Below are 20,086 nucleotides of genomic sequence, written 5' to 3' on the forward strand. Positions count from 1 at the left end.
TGAATAGAAAAGTGAGACTAAATATTGAGTACTAAAGACAAGAAATGATCAAAGAAAATTGAAGTGGAAGAAATATGCTTTGTGGGCAGAAAGGTCTAAGAAGAAAGAAGAAAGTACATTGTGGGTCAAATCAAATGGGGAAAAGAAATGGATACAAAGTAGAAAATGTTCAAAGATAATGAATGTATATCTTAATGTTATGCATGTTGCTAAGCAACAAGCAGGAAAAAAATCTGTAGATGAAAAAGGAAGTACAAAAAGTAATTAAAGGAAGAAAGAGGCATCTGTCTGGTATAATAATCAGGTACAGAGAAAAAATGAAAAAAGCAAAGATGGAGAATAAAAGCATATTTCAAAGAAGGTTAAGATAAATGTTAAACATTTGTTAATATTCTTAGGCAGATTTTTCATTTGTTAGACATCAAATTGGAATTACTCCTGGAAAGATTTAATATTACTATTAAGAAAAACAAGGAACAAATTGTTAGCACAGTTCTTGCAAAGCTTTCTTAAAGTGTATATAAAACACTAATTGGATTTACAAAGATAATTAAAATATGACTGCCTTTTCAATACTCTAAGGACATTTATTCTTCATAACATAAAATTAAAGCAGACTTTAAAAAAATCACTGTAAAAGAGATTTTAAAAATAAACACCAGCGTTTAGGGAAATGATTGGCTTTGGTTTCAGTCTATTTTGAGCAATATGATTTTTGTTTTTATGATTTATTACCTATTTTTTAAAATTTTGAAATAGGAATTCAAAATGCATACAAAATGCAAGCCATTAAAAGGCAAAATGTCCTAATCCTTATCTATACATAAACTTGGATGCTATTGAACAGATGTATTTTATAACAATCAATTAAAAAAATCAGGCCATTATGCTAATGTCATAGTTTATCCTATTGTTTTAAACTATGACATTAGCACAAAAAAAAAGCATTTTTCAACCTCCTTAACCTCAGCATGGGGAGGAACCAGGACCACATAAATCCAGAGAGCCTGTTCTCCATTGATTTATCCAGAGAAGGTGAATTCCTTTGAAACCACCGAGTGGTCAAAAAAAGACCAAAAATATAGCCCCTAGCCTGATAGGTGAATGACATTAACACAAAAAAGCATAGACCAAAAAACAAAGCCCCTAGCCTGATAGGTGAATGCTGACATTCTTTCGAAGACAAGAAGCAGCGTGACCTAATGGAGAGACCAGGGGCCTGGGAGTCAGAAGGACTTGGGTTCTAATTCTGGCCATGCCATTTGTCTGCTCTGTGACCTTGGGCAAGTCACTTAAGTTCTTTGTGCCTTGGTTTCCTCATCTGTAAAATGGGAATTAAGACTGTGAGCCTCTTGTGGGATAGGGGCTGTGTCCAACCTGATTACCTTGTATCTACCCCAGCTCTTAGAACAGTGCCTGGCACATAGTAAGCATTAACAAATACCATAAAAAAGTAATAAGAACTCGTGAAACAGCTTTCAGTGTAGAATGAAAGAAACAGGAACAACAATCATCCAAGAAGCAAGAATCACTCTAATTCTGAACTCCTTAACCTCAGCATGGGGCGGAACCAGGACCACATAAATCCAGAGAGGCTGTTCTCCACTGATTCATCCAGAGAGGGTGAATTCCTTTGAAACCACCAAGTGGCCAAAAGGCAATTTGAGAATGAGGCAGGGCAGCTATAGTGAGCCTGCTGTGGGCAGGTATTGTCTCTCTCTGTTGTTGAATTGTGCTTTCTAAGCACAGTGCTTTGCACACAGTAAGTGCTCAGTAAATATGAATGAATGAATGAATGAATAAACAGTGGAAGGAATGTGCTCCTAACAATTTTCCCTTGAGGCTGCTTTGCTCGGGACACATGAGGGCTGGATTCCTCAATCACTGACATCGTAAAATCCTTGTGGAACAGGGACTGTGTCTAGTGATATTTCTGTGGTATTTGTTACGTGCTTACTCTGTGCCAGACACCATACTAACAGCTGGAGTATTAATAATAATAATAATAATAATAATAATAATAATGGCATTTATTAAGCATTTACTATGTGCAAAGCACTGTTCTAAGTGCTGGGGAGGTTACAAGGTAATCAGGTTGTCCCATGGGGGGCTCACAGTCTTAATCCCCATTTTACAGATGAGATAACAGAGGCACAGAGAAGTTAAGTGACTTGCCCAAAGTCACAGAGTGACAATTGGCGGAGCTGGGATTTGAACCCATGACCCCTGACTCCAAAGCCTGTGCTGTTTCCACTGAACCACGCTGCTTCTCCTGTAGATACAAGTAGTTACAAGCTAACCAGGTTCACACAGTCCATGTTCCACGTGGGCCTCACAGTCTTAATCCCCATTTTACAGACGAGGTAAGTGAACCACAGAGTAGTTAAGTGACTTGCCCAAGGTCACACAGTAGACAAGTGCTGGAGAGAGGATCAATCAATTGTATTTAGTGAGCACATACTGTATGCAGCGCACCGTAATAAGTGCTTAGGAAACTATAACACAACAAACTCACAATGAGTTTACAGTATAAAGGGGAGACAGACATTAATATAAATAAATCAGTTATGGATATGTACATAAGTGCTGTGGGGCTGGGGGTGTGGGGGAGGGGTGGTAGATAAGGGGAGCAAGTTAGGGCAATGCAGAAGGGAGTGGGAGAAGAGGAGAGGAGGGCTTAGTCAGGGAAGGCCTCTTGGACGAGATTTGCCTTCAATGAGGTTTTGAAGGTGGGGTGAGTAATTGTTGGATATGAAGAAGGAGGGCACTCCAGGCCAGAGGCAGGACATGGGTGAGTGGTCAGTGGTGAGTTAGATGAGATCGAGGTATGGTTAGTAGGTTGACATTAGTTGAGATTATAATCCTTCTGACTCTTAGGACCGTGCTCTATCAGCTAGACCATGCTGCTTCTCAATCTAATTAACCTTCGTCTGCCCTAACATTTTGAAGTGCTTGGCATGTAGTAACAATCAATCAATCAATCATATTTATTGAGTGCTTACTGTGTGCAGAGCACTGTACTAAGGGCTTGGGACTAGTTGTCATACTACAATTCCTTGATTGTGCTTAGTGCTTTCTTCCCCTAAAGCATTTTCACATCAATTTTCTCGTTTTGTCTTCATAACATTCCTGAGAAGTAGGCATTATCACCATTTTTCAGAGGAGGAGACTGAAGTACAAAGAAGTTACATCACTAGCCTGAGACCGTAAAACAGATCAATACCAAAGCTGTTAGTAGACATGGGTTTCCAACCCCTAAACCCATGCACTTTCTGCAAGGCCCCACTGACTTTTGTGTTGTGGTTCAGATACAAACATAAACCTTTTAAAACCCTTTTTTAGGACATCCCTGGTGCGAGGCCATGGTAAGGGCAGGCAGAGGGGAAACTGAAAATTATCCTGGTCACTAACTGCTGCCGCTCCCTGGCTCTGTTAGATAACGAACTGTCAAATTCCAAGTTGAGCAGAAAATTTGGGAGGGTGAGGAAGGAAGCTTTCTTCCTCCAGTAGCTACTAAAGTACCATGCAACAGAAATAGCAGTTGTGTTCCCTGCCCAAGACGAGCTTACAGTCTGGAGGGGGAGACAGACATTAATATACTCATATGTATGTGCCAAGCGTTGGGATGGATATAAGCAAATTGGGTTGGGCACAGTCCCTGTCCCGCACGGTGCTCACAGTCTTGATCCCCATTTTACAGATGAGGTAACTGAGGCCCAGAGAACTAAAGTGACTTGCCCAAGGTCACACAGCAGATAAGTGTGAACTTAACCTTCTGCCTCCCAGGTCCGTGCCATCTCCAACATATCCAAGAGCTCACCATCCTCACCACCTGCCAACCCCTGTATTAAGCACTGGGGTAGATATAAGATAATCAGGTGGACACAGTCCCTGTCTCACAGTCTGAGTAGGAGGGAGTAGGATTTAATCCCCATTTTACAGATGAGGTAACCGCAGTTAATAGAATTACCCAAGCAGACAAGTTGCAGAACTAAAATGAGAATCCAGGTCCTCTGACTTGCAAGCCTCTACTCTTTCTATTGGGCCACAGGGCTCCTTAAAAGCCCTTCTAAAATCACATTTCCAAAAGGCCTTCCCTAGCTAAGCCCTCACCTTCTTTACTCACCTTCCCTTCTGTGTCATCTATGGATCTGTACCCTTTAAGCATTTGATCTCCACCCCAGCCCCATATCAGCTGTGTACATATCCTCATGCTCTCCTGTTGCCCATTCTGGAATTGATTGTAATATCTGTTTTCCTCTCCAAACCGTAAGCTCCTTGTGGTCAGGGATTGTGTCTACCAACTCTATTGTATTGTCCTCTCCCAAGTGCTTAGTATAATGCTCTGCACCCCAAAAACACTAAGTGCCATTGATTGATGAGTCATCCAGCATGATAGCCCAAAAAGGAACAGCCTTTGTGTGTGCAATCAGAGACTTTTGGTCTCTGATTAGTCTTTTCATTCAAATGCTAACCCATGGATACATTTTATTCCTAAAACCTTTTTAGGTGATCAATACTTTTACAGAAATGAGGCCTTTTAGATCTCTGAATAAAGGTGTTTTTCTAGGCAGGTTTCACTGTTGACTTCTTGGACTGGAATATTAGTTTATATCCCAGTGCATTTCACTTGATGTTCCAGATATTGAGGGTTTGAAATATCCCACACTAGACTATTGATGTAGCAAATCTGGCTCAGAGCTTCTGCCTTAGTGCATTCTTCAGTACATTATCATGTCATTTTTCTTAAAACCAGACAGTTCCAAATTGGTTTCTCGGATCCTGGGGAGGCAGCAGCATCTTTGGCAATATAGTTGGTGTCTCAGTATGCCTTTTAAGAATGCTGTGTTTCTTCTCCCTTCCCCCACCCTGGGCAAAGGCTAGAAAAGGTGCTCTCTTATCTTGGTACAAGGTAGAAGAAATGGTCTTTTCAGTCACGAATGTGCAGGAATGAAATGTTTTCTTTAACTTTGTTTTTCAAAATGACTGATGGAGAGCTGTGGTTAGATATCCATTTTCACTCTCTTAGAGTTGGTACATTTCTTCATTGTTTTTCAGTGTATTTCCTCACCGTGCATGGTCTTGATACATGGTAGTCCTTGGACACTTGGACGAATGGAATGTCGGTCGTGTCTTTTCAACCACACCTACACACAGAGAAGATTTTACCTTAAATAATCATCTTTGAAAGCAAGGTTCAACCATACACATAATAGTGAGCCCCTACTGTTGTGAGACCTTGGCAATCACCATTGTTTCAGCTTTACAAATGATGAAATAATACCAACTTTAAAGGGTATTTGATGTGCCAATCCTTCTTTTGCATGACTTTTGTTTATAAATACTTCAAAGCAAATACAAATCTGCTGTTAAAAACATTTTGTTAGTCAATAATTCTGTGACAATTCAGTTTTGAATTAATAAAATTTTATGAACTCTCTCATTGATTTTGAAATATTTTAAACAGTTCCCAGTTCAAATGAAGTAAACAGTGTAGGTTAAATTCTGAAAATGGAAACAAGTTAGCTTTTTTCCCATTTAATTTTAATGCACTGTGTTGGTACATAAAATAAGTACATAGGAGAGTTTACAGGAGTTTCATGCAGTTGGTTTTAGAAGAGTGATGAATGTGAAGAAATATTTGTAAGCAACCAGATATCATTTGAAAGCAATATGTGATGATTAGTATTTGGTAAATCTTGTTGACCAGCTAAGTAATGGGTAATAGGTTGAATAATTTTATAGTTTCATCTGTAAAGCCCTGTACAAGTGTTAATTAAATTTCCAGATAAAACCATCAGAGATATACTATTTTGTCTGATTTATGGAGAATAAGCTGAACCTTGCCCAATTAATTCCCAACACCCTATGTCACGTCAACAGCCACCCTTAACACATATATTTATACCCATCATCAGCACTTACGTATATATGTATCATTATTATTCAGCCATTTCAAGATGACATATTGGGGCTACTGTATGTTGTATCCTTGCTCTTCTCCTGTCCTCATTACTTGTATATAATTTGTCTGTCCATTTCTCTCCATCAGATTTTAAATCCCCATAGGGGAGAAACTGTGTTTTTTGCTTCTGGTGTACTCTTCCATGTTTATAGTACAGGACTCTGCACACAGGTACTCATACCGTTCTTTGCTACTTTGCCCAATATTTCATAGCAATTTATTATCAGAACTAAATTGGAACTCAACTTTCATATCTTTTTCCTGTGTTCAGCCATATAGTACTTTATTTTCCAAATTACACTTAGCCAGATCAAGTATATAGTTTTATATATTATTCTTTCTTTTAGATGTCCTTCAAATGCATGTATGATTTCTGTCTCCCCTTGTATGTACATACGTGGAAGTAGAAAGATTTCTTCCTCCTCGGCTCCTTAGATACTGTGATAATCATTCATTTGCAGCTATTATATATTGAATTTTCCCCAAACTAAGACAAATATTGATATTTTCTTTGACTCCCCAAAACCAAGGTTATTTTCAATTTTGTATATAAAGAAATGATTCTGCCCTCAGAGTCAATAAAATAATAGTAATTATTTGGTAGTTATCATTTGCTTTTCTTTGTGCCAATCATTGTCCTAAGGAATGGAGTAGATACAAGATGGTCAGAGGAATTTATTGAGCACTTACTGTGTGCAGGATCACAAGCACATGGAAGAGTACAATACAACAGAGTTGGTAAATACATTTCCTGTCCACAAGGAGCTTACAGTCTAGAGAGGGAGACAGACATTAATATAAATGCATTTCATTGCATATACATAAGTGCTGTGAGGTTGAGGGTGAGGTCAAGTGCTTAAAGGGTACAGATCCAAGTTCAAAGGTGCTCAGTGCAGGGAAACAACTCTGTTATATTGTACTGTCCCAAGTGCTTAGTACAGTGCTCTGCACACAGTGAATGCTCAATAAATATTATTGATAGATGCAGATGGGAGAGGAAGTAGGGAAAAAGAGAACTTAATCAGGGAAGGTCTCTTGGACAATATAAATAAAACAATTCTGATTTTTTTAAGTGCTTATTATGTGTCAAGCACTGTTGCAAACACTGGGGTAGATACAGATTTATCAGGTCCCACACAGGGCTCACAGTCTTAAGTAGGATGGAGAACAGTTATTGAATCTCCAATTTACAGTTGAGGAAACTGAGGCACAGAGAAGTGAAGTGCCTTTCCCAAGGTGACATAGCAGGCAAGTAGCAGAGCCGGGATTAGAACCCAGGTCCTCTGTCTCCCAGGCCCATGCTTTTTTCATTAGGCCACACTGCTTCCCTATGTGACTTTGTGATTGTGTCTTTATTAAAGAATATGTGACTTCAGTGAGGCTTTGAAGATGGGGAGAGTGGTGGTCTGTCGTATGTAGAGGGGGAGGAAATTTCAGGTCAGAGGGAGGATGGGGTTGAGGGGTTGGTGGTGGGATATACAAGATTGAGGTAGGTTGGTGTTAGAGGAGCGAAGTGTGAACATTGGGTTGAAGTAGGAAATCAGTGAAGTGAGGTAGGAGGAGGCAACTAATTGAGTGCTTTACAGCCGATGCTAAGGAGTTTCTATTTGATGAGGTGGATGGGCAACTACTGAAGGTTCAAACTAGACACAGTCCTCACAAGAGAACTCATGCACTTAGTACAGTGCTTTGCACACAGTAAGCACCAAGTAAATACGATATAATGAATAAATGAACTCATAATCTAAGAGGTAGGGAGAGCAAATTTCTTCTCCCTGTTTTGTAAACGACAAAGCTGAGGCATAGAGAGACTAAGTGACTTGCCCAAGGTCAACCCAGTAGACTAATCGCAGAGATGGGATTGAAGCCCAGATTTCATCACTCTCAATTCTGTGCTCTTTCCATTTGGCTAAGCTGCCTCAGGCGGGATATACAAGATTGCAATTAGCAATATTTCCTGTCTCCCATTACTTAGATTTGGTCTCCTTCTCCAGATATTTCAATCTCTGCATGACACTGTGCAGCAGAGACTGTAGAACCCATTCCAGGGTTTTTGTTTTGGGCTGTGTGACTTGTCGCCCCCTGAATAGTCAAATCCCACTCCAACAGTTCGTTAATGTTTGTGTAATTCCATGCTGGTATGGAGATCCCAGTGGTCTTTACTGGGAACTGCTGACTGTAAAAGGAATAGCAGTAGTATACCCAGTTCAATTTGCAGAAATAAGAATAGACATGAGGGGTTTGTGAGTGGGATTAGGTGAAAGTTTCTGATTCAGTAAGTATAGTTGTGTTTGTGTAGGATTTGGTATGTAAAACTATTCTTCCATTCTGTATTAGCAGTTTTGAGAAAGGGTGTCTTAAATCCTTTAATCATTTTCATTGAAACTTGAATATCAATATATAGCTTGCAAATCTTTTATTCAAAATCTATTCATGCAGATTTGTTACATATTCGTTAACTATTTAGGACAGATAGAGAATCAGTATAACCACAGTAATGGAAAAAGTTTCTATAGCCTTTGTTATTTTCATTTAATCCTTTGTAGTCATGGCTCATCCACTTATGAATTAGCTTTGCATGTTCTCATTTTTCACATTGTAAGAATTAGAAGACGCAATTAGTAGGTACTATATGAAAGAACCTACTGTCTGTGACAAAATCTCATCTTTCTCTTTGTTGACCTCTTTCTCAGGCCCTCCCTCTTGCCTGGAACTCTCTTCCCTCCCCTAAAGACTACTACTCTCTCCATCTTCAAAGCCTGATTACAATTTCATCTCCTCCACTTCTCTCCTGACTCTGTCACCCATATACTTTTTTCTATACCCCCTAAGAACTTAGATACTCACTCCACCTCCATCCCCAAATAGCACTTAAATACATACCTTTATACCCAAGCACCCAAGAAATGGAAAATTTGTCTAATCTCTCACAAGGTAAATCTAAAATATCGGCATGAAATAATTGATAACTCTGTACCTTACAGACTATTTACAACTCAAAGTTTTAATAATAGATTTTGGATTTGCTTGTTGAGCTACTTCAATTTTATTGGCCTTTCCAATGAATTCCCAAATGCCAATTTCCAGCTGTCTTCTGAAATTCAGCTTTAGATACATCCCGAAGATGGGGACAACCCTCCCTCCCCTCATCAGTTGAAGGTAGAGAATCCAAAGCATCTGAGGAAGAGGTAAAATAAATTTTAAAAAAGTATTACTATGCCTTGATGCTTTAATATAATGCAATGGAAAAATATGAGTATTCAATTAACTTAAGTACTAATCCATCAATGGTATTTGAATGCTTACTGTGTTCAGAGCACTTGGAAAAGTGCAGTACAATAGAGTTGGTAGATATGATCCCTCCTCTCAAGGATCTGACAGCCTGTAGTATGAAAAAATATATTTATGCTCCAGATTACAACCATTCCACCATGTAACTTCCCTGGGACCACAACCAGAATTATTTGATGCCTTACTCCATGCATAGGACTGACACCCTTGATCTGGCTAACCACTCCAGGGTAAATTCTCACCCCCCATCTCTGCACACACACACACACCCCTCTCCACCTGAGCTAAGATTAAGCAATTGGTAATGAATAGATCTTGGATGAATTTTATACCATTGAATGATTAATTGGATAGATCTTGGAGGAAGCTTTGCCCTCATTTTGTCTCAGACTTTCAAGGCATTGAAGAGAACCCTGAGCAGATAACCAAAGAAGTTTTGTAACTGGGTAGGCAACCTACTTTAGAAATGGATGATGCAGTTGTCCATGAGCTATCTATCTGCTTCTCATTTGGGGGAATCATCATCCAACGATGATCTGATTGAATTTTGTAATCCAGTGCATCGTTGCAAGTTGCCAAAACAGATGAAGAACCAATTCTGGTCTCCTCACTGGTCATTTCCACCAGCTACAATTTTGTGATTAAAATGTCTTGCAGTATTTTTCTGGAAAGCAGATGAATTTATGAATAGGATTAAAGAAAAAGGCCCAAATGGAGTGTGATCAAATGAGTAAAGAGGTGTTAGGAGAAGTTAGCCTCCTACAGATTGCCCTAAGAAGGAAGGAAGGCTGCTGTTCAACATAATTTGGACAACTTCTTCACGGAAATTAGAAACCCACTATCACAGTCAGCAGAATAAGCTTCTGCAGCCTCCTCCAAAGACTTTCACATTTACATTTCACAATTCCTTATATCTTTGAAATTGTGATGTTATGCTTTGAATTCCTTTATAAAGATTAAATTATAGTTTAGTGATGTTTCTCATTACTGTAACATAAAAAGGCTTTCCTATTTCTTTTCCAGAGCTTCTGGAATGAAATCTAATTTATAACATATGGGGAAGTGTGCCCCATGATACAGTCATTCATGTTACAACTACATTTTCAAGCAATACAACCCTGTCGTATTGTGGGGATGACTGAAAAGGTTACAGCCACCCCATGATTCCTATCATCGGGAAATAGAGCCATTGTTGTTTGATACATTACCCCAAGCTATCACTGCCTCATGATGCATACAACTGAGGTGTACAGTTGGAATATTTTATCACTTATGACTATCCAGTGAATCATTATAAGATGCTAAAACAGATGAAAAATGTTAAGGTTCTCACTATCGGCTAAGATTTCGGGATTAAGAAGTATTGTGTCAGTTTTTAAGAAAGCAGGTGAATTGATATAAATGACTAAAGAAGATTGATTGAGAAAGGAGTTCAGTGGTGTGTTGATGTAGTCAGACAAATTCTTCCCCAAAGCTGAAACAAAACTCTACCACGGTCAATGGAATCCAGCACTTAGTACAGTGCCAGGCACATAGTAAGTGCTTAACAAATACCATTAAAAAAAAATACATTTCTCCTTTCACATCCCCCTACAATTATGCATATTTATAACTCTAACTATATTCATTTAGTTAATGTTGTGATGTAGTGCTTCAAATTACTATAACAAAGATTAAACAAAGTCTGGTGTTCCTTAATGTAACAGTATGTGGTCCAGAAAGGGATTTCATATGATTTTTAATGGGGTTTTTAAAAACATCTCAATTTATAATATAAATCTTTTGGAAATGTGCCCCATGATACTGGCATTCATGATACAGTTACATTTTCAAGGACCATAACCCCACTGTATTATAAGTATACCTGCACTGCATTGAATGGATTAATAATTTTACTTTCTGTAGTGTTCTGTTAAGGCATCTTTGAATGAGTGTCATCCCCCTGCCCCCCAATTTATAATTGGTCCCTTTGAGGTAAGTCAATTATTTAATGTGAACTGGACTTCAAAAGCCATATGTGTGAAGCATTTTTATCCCATTGCAGCGCAGGTCTGTCTTAATTCAATAGCAGAAAAATAAACTAAATGAGTACTCCAATTACTCTGACTTACAGAGCACTCGAAAAAAAGAACTGTAGCATAAAGACAGCAGCAATAGACCTTCCACAGGAAATACCTCAAGCTTGCAATTTACAGAATAAGAGGGTTTAGTACTTTTAAATGCCCTGTTTCAATTTGTAGCTGTTTACATCATTTTTTCTGATAGGAATGCTTTCTTTCATTATAAATGCACCTTGTGTATCTCACTATTTCAGATCAATAGTGACAGTGCATGCTTTGAAATCTAGGTTCGCTAAAGGTTTTTCAGTAGTATTTTCATCATAGTTGTACTCTTTTTTAATAATTAGAAAACACCATGTTGGAATATAAAAAGACTAATTTGTTTCTAGCTTGAGTATCTATAAATGCTTTTAAAGCATTTATTGGGTACACATATACTGTGAAGCGAATTAACTTTATTGGAAGCATCATGGCCTAGTGGATAAGAGCATGGACCCTGAGAGTCAGAAGGACCTGGGTTTTAATCCTGGTTCCACCACTTGTCTGCTCTGTGACCTTGGGTAAGTCACTTAACTTCTCTGTGCCTCAGTTACCACATCTGTAAAATGGGGATTAAGACTGTGAACACCTTGTGGGACATGGACTGTGTCCAACCTAATTAGCTTGCATTCATTCATTCAATTACATTTATTGAGCGCTTACTGTGTGCAGAGCACTTAGTACAGTGCTCTGCACACAGTAAGCGCTCAATAAATACGATTGAATGAATGAATGACTGAATGAATAGTGCTTGCACATAGTAAGCACTTAACATACTATTATGATTATTGTCATTATTATTAATAAAGTTCAACTTTCATTAGCCTCATTATTATGTTTAGTGTTAACATGTACTGAGAATCAATTCATAGCAATTACTGAGCCCCTACTTTGCACAGAGCACTGCCCTAAGCTTCTGGGAGAATACAATAATAGAATGTATAGCTATGACCCCCTCTCAGGGTCTCATCTGGGGAGTTTCCAGCATTCATTCATTCAATCTTATTTATTGAGTGCTTGCCGTGTGTAAAGCCCTGTAATAAGCACTTGGAAGAGTACAATATAACAACAGAGACACATTCCCTGCCCACAATGAGCTCACAGTCTAGAGGGGGAGACTGACATTAATAAATAGATAATTACAGAAATTACAGATATATACATAGGTGGCATGGAAGTGCTGAAGTGGCAGTCAAGTGAATGTAGTAATATTTATTAAGCCCTTACTCTTCGTATTGTACTGTAGTGAATACTGGGAAAGGATACAGGGTGGGAATTAGACATGGTTCTTCAGGGCCTCAAACTCTAAGAGTACAAGCAGGACTGGTGACAGACATGAAAGGAAAAGTGGGAATGGTGAGATAATAATAATTTGGGCTTATTTTCTGATTTTAATGTGTATTTGTTCTTGCTGTTTCTTTTTCTTGCCTGGCACAGGTTGTGTAGTGAGTTCTTTAAAAATTCTTAACACAAAATAGAATCATATTACTTTAGATTTTTTTTAAACAGTTATGCTTCCATCCCTCTCCTAATAACCACACTTAATTTGTAGAGAATTTCATTTAAATTGCCAGGACTTGAATACTTAAATAATAAATGATATTTATAGAGCACCTACTACACTCTGAGCTCTCTACTCTAAAATGGGAGATTACCACTGACATGTTCTCTGCCCTCCAAGAGTTTACAGCTAATGTAGGAGACAAGCAGAACAGAATCCTCTACCAATAGTGGAAGCAAAGGGAATAGCAAGGGTACAAGTGGTACTAGCAAGAGTTTTTTAGGGTAAAATTCCTACATAATCAAGTGAATAGGTGAATGAAGAATAAGCATACATATTTCTATACAAACCACCCACCTAAGTATTGGTAGGTCCTGAGGATTGGTATAAATATATACGTATTTAGGGGGTTTGGAATTGATATGACTTGGGCTAGTAGGAAGTAATAGTAGATTTATTGAGTGCCTACTTAGTGCAGTGCACTATACTTGACACTTTGAAAGTACCGGATGAAGAGTGCCCACATGGAGATTACACATTAGCAGGGGAGGCAAACATAAAAATATCTACAACTAGAATTAATTGAGAAGACTTCCTGGAGGAGGTGAGCTGTCAGGAGGGCTCCAGGCAATTAATGGTATTTCTTGAGTGCTTACTGTGGACATAGTACTGTACTAAACCCTTGGGAGAGTACAAAATAATAGAATAGATATAATCCCTGCCCACAAGGAGTTCTGTGACATTAAATTAGATTACAGCTGGATATGGGAAGCTGGGTGGCCTAGTAGAAAGAGCATGTGAGTGGGAATCAGAGGACCCGAGTTCTAATACCAGCTCTGCCATTTGTCTGCTGTGTGACTTTCAGCAAGTCACTTGACTTCTATGAGCCTCAGTTTCTTCATTTGAAAAATGAGGATTCGTTATCTGTTCTTCCTCCTACTTAGACTGTGAGCCCATGTGGGACAGGGACTGTGTTCTACCTGATCATCTAGTATCTACCCTAACACATAGTAGGTGTTGGGCATTTACTAAGCTCTTAATCAGTACCATAATTATTATTAATTATTATATGTATGTAAGTACTGTTGGGCTGGGGGTGGGAGGATATCAAACTGCTTAAGGGGTACCAATCCATCTCAAACTAACCTACTCATGGTGCCCCATTCTCATCTCTTGCTCACCTCTGAGCCTGGAACTCCCTCCCTTTTCACATCTGGTAGACCACTAATCTCCCCATCTTGAAAAGCCCTTCTGAAATCAATCTCCTCCAGGAATCATTCTTGGATTAATCTCTCATCTCCCCACCCAAGTGCCCCTGCTACTGCCGTTTCAGCACTTCCACATCACCTGAGCTCTTGGGCACTCACTCCCCCAGTGCCACCTAAGTCCACATTTTTAAATTCCTCAGTTTCCCCCTACTTTTAATTTGTTTTATTCTGTATATCTTCCTGCTAAATTGTTAGCTACTTGAGGGCAGGGGTCATGGTTGCTAACTCTGTTGTCCTCTCCGAAGACTTGATATAGAGTCCTGTAGACTGTAACCTCACTGTGGGCAGAGAATGTGTCTCCCAACACTGTTATATAGTAGTCTCCTAAGAGCCTAGTACAATGCTCTGCACACAGTAAGCACTCAATAAATACGCCAGACTGCTTGATTTGTACAGAATAAGCACTCAAATAGTAGTGATTGACTGATGATGCATTTCTAGTAAATGGACCTAGCTTATTTGCCACCGATCTGGCAATTCATTTTCTTTTCTACAGAATTAATTGTAGACTATATTAAGTTCTTTATTAGAGCATCATTTCCTTCAGTATTGGGGAGAATTGGGTATTTAGGCCAGATAGCTCACCTCCGGACACCCCAAAGACACTAAATCGTCCTTCTAAATTCAAATGAGTATCTGCACTTTGATTTTCCTGTGAAATTAGATTAGGAGGTGTTGGCAAAATTCCAAGTCTAGGGGCTTCAAAAATTTCCATCTGCTCAGCCACTCTTTTTCAATATCTAAAATGGTGCAGATCATTATTAACTCCTACCTGTTGGTTATGGGGATTGCCACATTCAGAAAGGAAAATATTGGCAAAGTCATTCAGCAACTATCCAGCTCTTTGCTAAATTGTTTGTTTTATTCATCTATGAGATCTTCCATTTCACCTGTTATTTTCTTCAACATGTAGTTATTTTCTTGCCATTATTTCCAAGTTTTGAAAAATAATAAGTCTGCAGAAATACATTAGACAGAGCTTTGGAGCTAAATATTTGTGTTCTATTCCAGTTTCATACAAATGATTTGAATGAGTTCTTTCATTACAAAATCTCTGTAATTGTTCTTCCTCAGAAAACCTGACCAGGATCTAACATCATGGAGATTGAGTTTACAGACACAGCAATAAATTTTTTCAAATGATCTTTTTTCTCAGAAGTGGTGTTAGGTATTTCCATTAACATTTTTGATTATTTCAATCAAATTTCTCCCAAATCTTACCTGCATGGGGCAAAACTAAACGCAGGTTGGAAACATTTCACAAAATCTTCCTGTGTCGCACTAATGATATTTGATGTATAATCTAGCTAGTGTTTAGGTAATTTGATAATGGTACTTTTTGTTGCATTTCATCATAATGAGGACTCAAAATTGTTAAATCAAACTGATCCAGGCAGGGAATTTTTGTTTTGAGATTGAAAGCTTCTGTGTGCCATCTATCATCCTGTGAATTTATTTGCTTGATTGCTAGCTGCTGCCCAGGGCTACTTTATACCCTGAATTTTCTCAATGTTATGCCTCCTTCCTGCATTCCTGCCTCCTGCTGTAAACTCGTTCTCTGGATTGTAAAATCGCTGTGGGCAGGGAATGGGTCTACTAACTCTGTTATACTATACTCTCCCAAATGCTTAGTACAGGGCTCTGGACACAGTAAGCACTCAGTAAATATGACTGATTGATTTATTGATTGGAAGGGTTCACATAATATATTTAACTTTTTTCTTCTGTGTTTGGATCACTAGAATCAGAGGTGAAGTCTGCCTGAGGGTCGGTCTCTAGTCAGGTGGAAGTGTTGGTCTAGTCAGAGCCTTCTCCCCTTGGGTGGAAGCTGCCCAGTTGGAAAGGGTTGGGTTGTGGTAAACCTTGAAATGCTGTTAGGTGAATGTATGGGCATACCACAGGATAAGAGCACCTCACAATTTGTGCATCCCAGGGATACCAACCTATGCTGTTTGTGGATATATCCCAGCATTTGTGAGTTCTTCCCCCATCACTGTATTCATTTGCTGCAGGTAAATTCATTCATTCAATCATATTTATTGAGTGCTTACTGTGTGCAGAACACTGAACTAAGCGCTTGGAAAGTACAATTCGGCAACAAATAGAGACAACAACAAGTTCATTTCTCTCCCTTCCCCCTTCTCCTCCCATCCCTCCCCTATCACACCCTTCCCCATTCCCGACAACTTTTCAGCCTCCCTCCCCCCCAGCAACACTGCTTTTGTTCTAGTATAGAAATAGTATTTCTTAAGTGTTTTCCCTCTGCAGAGCACTAAGCACTGGGAAAGAATACAGAGGTGGGAATTAGGCATGTTCCCTGACCCTTGGGAGGGCTCACAATCTAAAAGTAAAGAAGGGGAGAGAGTACTGATGTCTGATACATAAGGTGAGTTAAAATGAACCACTAAGACAAGACAAAAAGGTCAGTGAGCTAGGTGGCTAGAGGAGGAAATTTCAGGCTCTTCACAGCTCAGAGTCCATAGTCACAACCACGGTCACAGGGACCGCTATAGCAGCAGCCACCACAACCCTCCCAGACTATATTGTATACTATGGGGTGGGTTGTTGTTTTTTTTTGTTGTTCACCTGTAATACTAATCTTAGTGGCCATCATTGTCACTCCCAGCCTAAAACTGGCTGGCCTAAAACTCCAATCTGTCACCAAAAGCTGTTGTTCTCACCTTCATTACATAGCTACGATCTGCCCTTTCCTCTCCATCCCAGTTGCCACCTTGTTGATTCAATCTCTCATCCTATCCCGACTGGATTACTGCATCAGCCTCCTTTCTGATCCCATCCTCCTGTCTGTCCCTCCTTCTGTATACATTTCACTCTGCTGCCCAGATTATCTTTCTACAGAAATGCTCTGGGCATGTCACTCCCCTCCTCAGGAATCTCCAGTGGTTGCCTATCAACCTTTGCATGAAGCAAGAACTCCTCACTACTGGCCTCAAAGCACTCCATCCCCTTGCCCCTTCCTACCTCACCTCCCTTCTCGCCTTCTACAGCCCAGCCCTCACACTCCACTCCTCTGCCGCTAATCTCCTCACTGTGCCTCGTTCTCACCTGTCCTGCAGTCGACCCGTGGCCCACATCCTACCTCTGGCCTGGAATGCCCTCCCTCCACACATCCACCAAACTAGCTGTCTTTCTCCTTTCAAAGCCCTACTGAGAGCTTACCTCCTCCAGAAGGCCTTCCCAGACTGCGCTCCCTTTTTCCTCTGCTCCCCCTCCCCTCCCCACCACTCCCACTCCCTCCCTTTTCCCTTCCCCCTTCTCCTCCCCACAGCACTTGTGTATATTTGTACATATTTATTATTCTATTTATTTTATTAATGATATATATCTATAATCCCATTTATCTATTTTGATAGTATTGACACCTGTCTACTTGCTTTGTCTTGTTTTGCTTTGCTGTCTGTCTCCCCCTTCTAGATTGTGAGCCCACTGTTGAGTAGGGATTGTCTCTGTTGCCAAATTGTACTTTCCAAGTGCTTAGTACAGTGCTCTGCACACATAGTAAGTGCTCATAAATACAACTGAATGAATAAAACTGTGGGGATGGAGACAGTGTGGGATCTGGGCTCCCCTTCCCTCTATGACCCTGTCTCTGCCCCGTAACTTTGACAATGGCAAAAAAAAAAAGTAGGGCTTGGGGGCTAGAAGCGTGGCTCAGTGGAAAGAGCATGGTCTTGGGAGTCAGAGGTCATGGGTTTGAATCCCAACTCCTCCACTTGTCAGCTGTGTGATCTTGGGCAAGCCACTTAACTTCTCTGGGCCTCAGTTACCTCATCTGCAAAATGGGGATTAAGACTGTGAGCCCCAAGTGGGACAGCCTGATCACCTTGTATCACCCCCAGTGCTTAGATCAGTGCTTTGCACATAGTAAGTGCTTAATAAATACCACCATTATTATTATTATTTGAGAGCAGGGGATGGAGCAGCAGTGCTACTCACTTTGCATTAGGGAACAGAAAGTGGCACGAAGCAATGTAGCCAGGTCAAACCAAGCCTGCTCACCACTGTTTGGGGCAAAGAGGTGGGGCCCAGTCTTGGTCACCATGTTGGTCATCATTGACACCCATGCCCATCATCCCCGTCAGCTCTTCCGTACATTCAACTCCCTTCTCAGGCCCCCGGTTCCTCCCCCTTCCCCTTCCCTCACCCCCAACGATCTGGCCTCCTACTTCATTAACAAAATTAAATCCATCAGGTCCGACCTCCCCAAAGTCACTTCCCCCCCTTCTCCAACCCCCCAGCTCTCAACACTCTCTGCTACTCTCCCATCCTTCCCAGCAGTATCCTCAGAGGAGCTCTCCTCCCTCCTCTCAAGTGCTACTCCGGCCACCTGTGCTTCTGACGCCACGCCCTCTCATCTCATGAAATCTCTCGCTCCATCCCCTCTCCCCTCCTTAACTTCCATCTTCAACCGCTCACTCTCCACTGGTTCCTTCCCCTCTGCCTTCAAACATGCCCATGTCTCTCCCATCCTAAAAAACCCTCTCTTGACCCCACCTCACCTTCTAGTTATCACCCCATATCCCTCCTACCATTCCTTTCCAAACTCCTTGAACGAGTTGTCTACACGCATTGCCTCAAATTCCTCAACACCAACTCTCTCCTCGACCCCCTCCAGTCTGGCTTCCGTCCCCTACCTTCCACGGAAACTGCCCTATCAAAGGTCACCAATGACCTCCTGCTTGACAAATCCAACGGCTCATACTCTATCCTAATCCTCCTCGACCTCTCAGCTGCCTTTGACACTGTGGACCACCCCCTTCTCCTCAACACGCTATCCAACCTTGGCTTCACAGACTCCATCCTCTCTTGGTTCTCCTCATCTCTCCGATCATTCATTCTCAGTCTCTTTTTCAGACTCCTCCTCCCCCTCCCATCCCCTTAATGTGGGGGGTCCCCAAGGTTCAGTTCTTGGTCCCCTTCTGTTCTCGATCTACACACTCTCCCTTGGTGACCTCATTCGCTCCCACAGCTTCAACTATCATCTGTACGCTGAAGACACCCAAATCTACATCTCTGCCCCTGCTCTCTCCCCCTCCCTCCAGGCTCGCATCTCCTCCTGCCTTCAGGACATCTCCATCTGGATGTCTGCCCGCCACCTAAAACTCAACATGTCCAAGACTGAACTCCTTGTCTTCCCTCCCAAACCCCGCCCTCTCCCTGACTTTCCCGTCACTGTTGATGGCACTATCCTCCTTCCCATCTCACAAGCCCACAACCTTGGTGTCATCCTCGACTCCGCTCTCTCATTCACCCCTCACATCCAAGCCGTCACCAAAACCTGCCCGTCTCAGCTCCGCAACATTGCCAAGATCCGCCCTTTCCTCTCCATCCAAACCGCTACCCTTCTCGTTCAAGCTCTCATCCTATCCCGTCTGGACTACTGCATCAGCCTCTCTGATCTCCCATCCTCGTGTCTCTCCCCACTTCAATCCATACTTCACGCTGCTGCCCGGATTGTCTTTGTCCAGAAATGCTCTGGGCATGTTACTCCCCTCCTCAAAAATCTCCAGTGGCTACCAATCAATCTGCGCATCAGGCAGAAACTCCTCACCCTCAGCTTCAAGGCTGTCCATCACCTCGCCCCCTCCTACCTCACCTCCCTTCTCTCCTTCTACAGCCCAGCCCGCACCCTCTGCTCCCCTGCCGCTAATCTCCTCACTGTACCTCGTTCTCGCCTGTCCTGCCGTCGACCCCCGACCCACATCATCCCACTGGCCTGGAATGCCCTCCCTCTGCCCATCCACCAAGCTAGCTCTCTTCCTCCCTTCAAGGCCCTACTGAGAGCTCACCTCCTCCAGGAGGCCTTCCCAGACTGAGCCCTCTCCTTCCTCTCCCCCTCGCCCCCCTCTCCATCCCCCCCATCTTACCTCCTTCCCTTCCCCACAGCACCTGTATATATGTATATATGTTTGTACACATTTATTACTCTATTTATTTACTT

General features: G+C 41.2%; 1 protein-coding gene across 4 annotated transcripts in view; it reads left to right on the plus strand.

The window, feature by feature from the left end:
* EFCAB11 (EF-hand calcium binding domain 11) overlaps positions 1–20,086 on the plus strand; it is a 97,715-nt gene that overhangs the window by 35,833 nt on the left and 41,796 nt on the right. Inside the window, exon 6 of one of the 4 annotated variants that reach the window (XM_038747175.1) lies at positions 5,059–5,323. The exons of the other annotated variants lie outside the window; for them this stretch is intronic. Coding sequence (XP_038603103.1) covers positions 5,059–5,086 — 28 coding nt within the window. The 3' untranslated portion in view covers positions 5,087–5,323. Of the gene's footprint in view, positions 1–5,058; positions 5,324–20,086 lie in introns of those variants that run through there. 4 annotated transcript variants of the gene reach the window in all.

Source organism: Tachyglossus aculeatus, chromosome 1, assembly GCF_015852505.1.
Source record: "Tachyglossus aculeatus isolate mTacAcu1 chromosome 1, mTacAcu1.pri, whole genome shotgun sequence".
Taxonomy (NCBI): domain Eukaryota; kingdom Metazoa; phylum Chordata; class Mammalia; order Monotremata; family Tachyglossidae; genus Tachyglossus; species Tachyglossus aculeatus.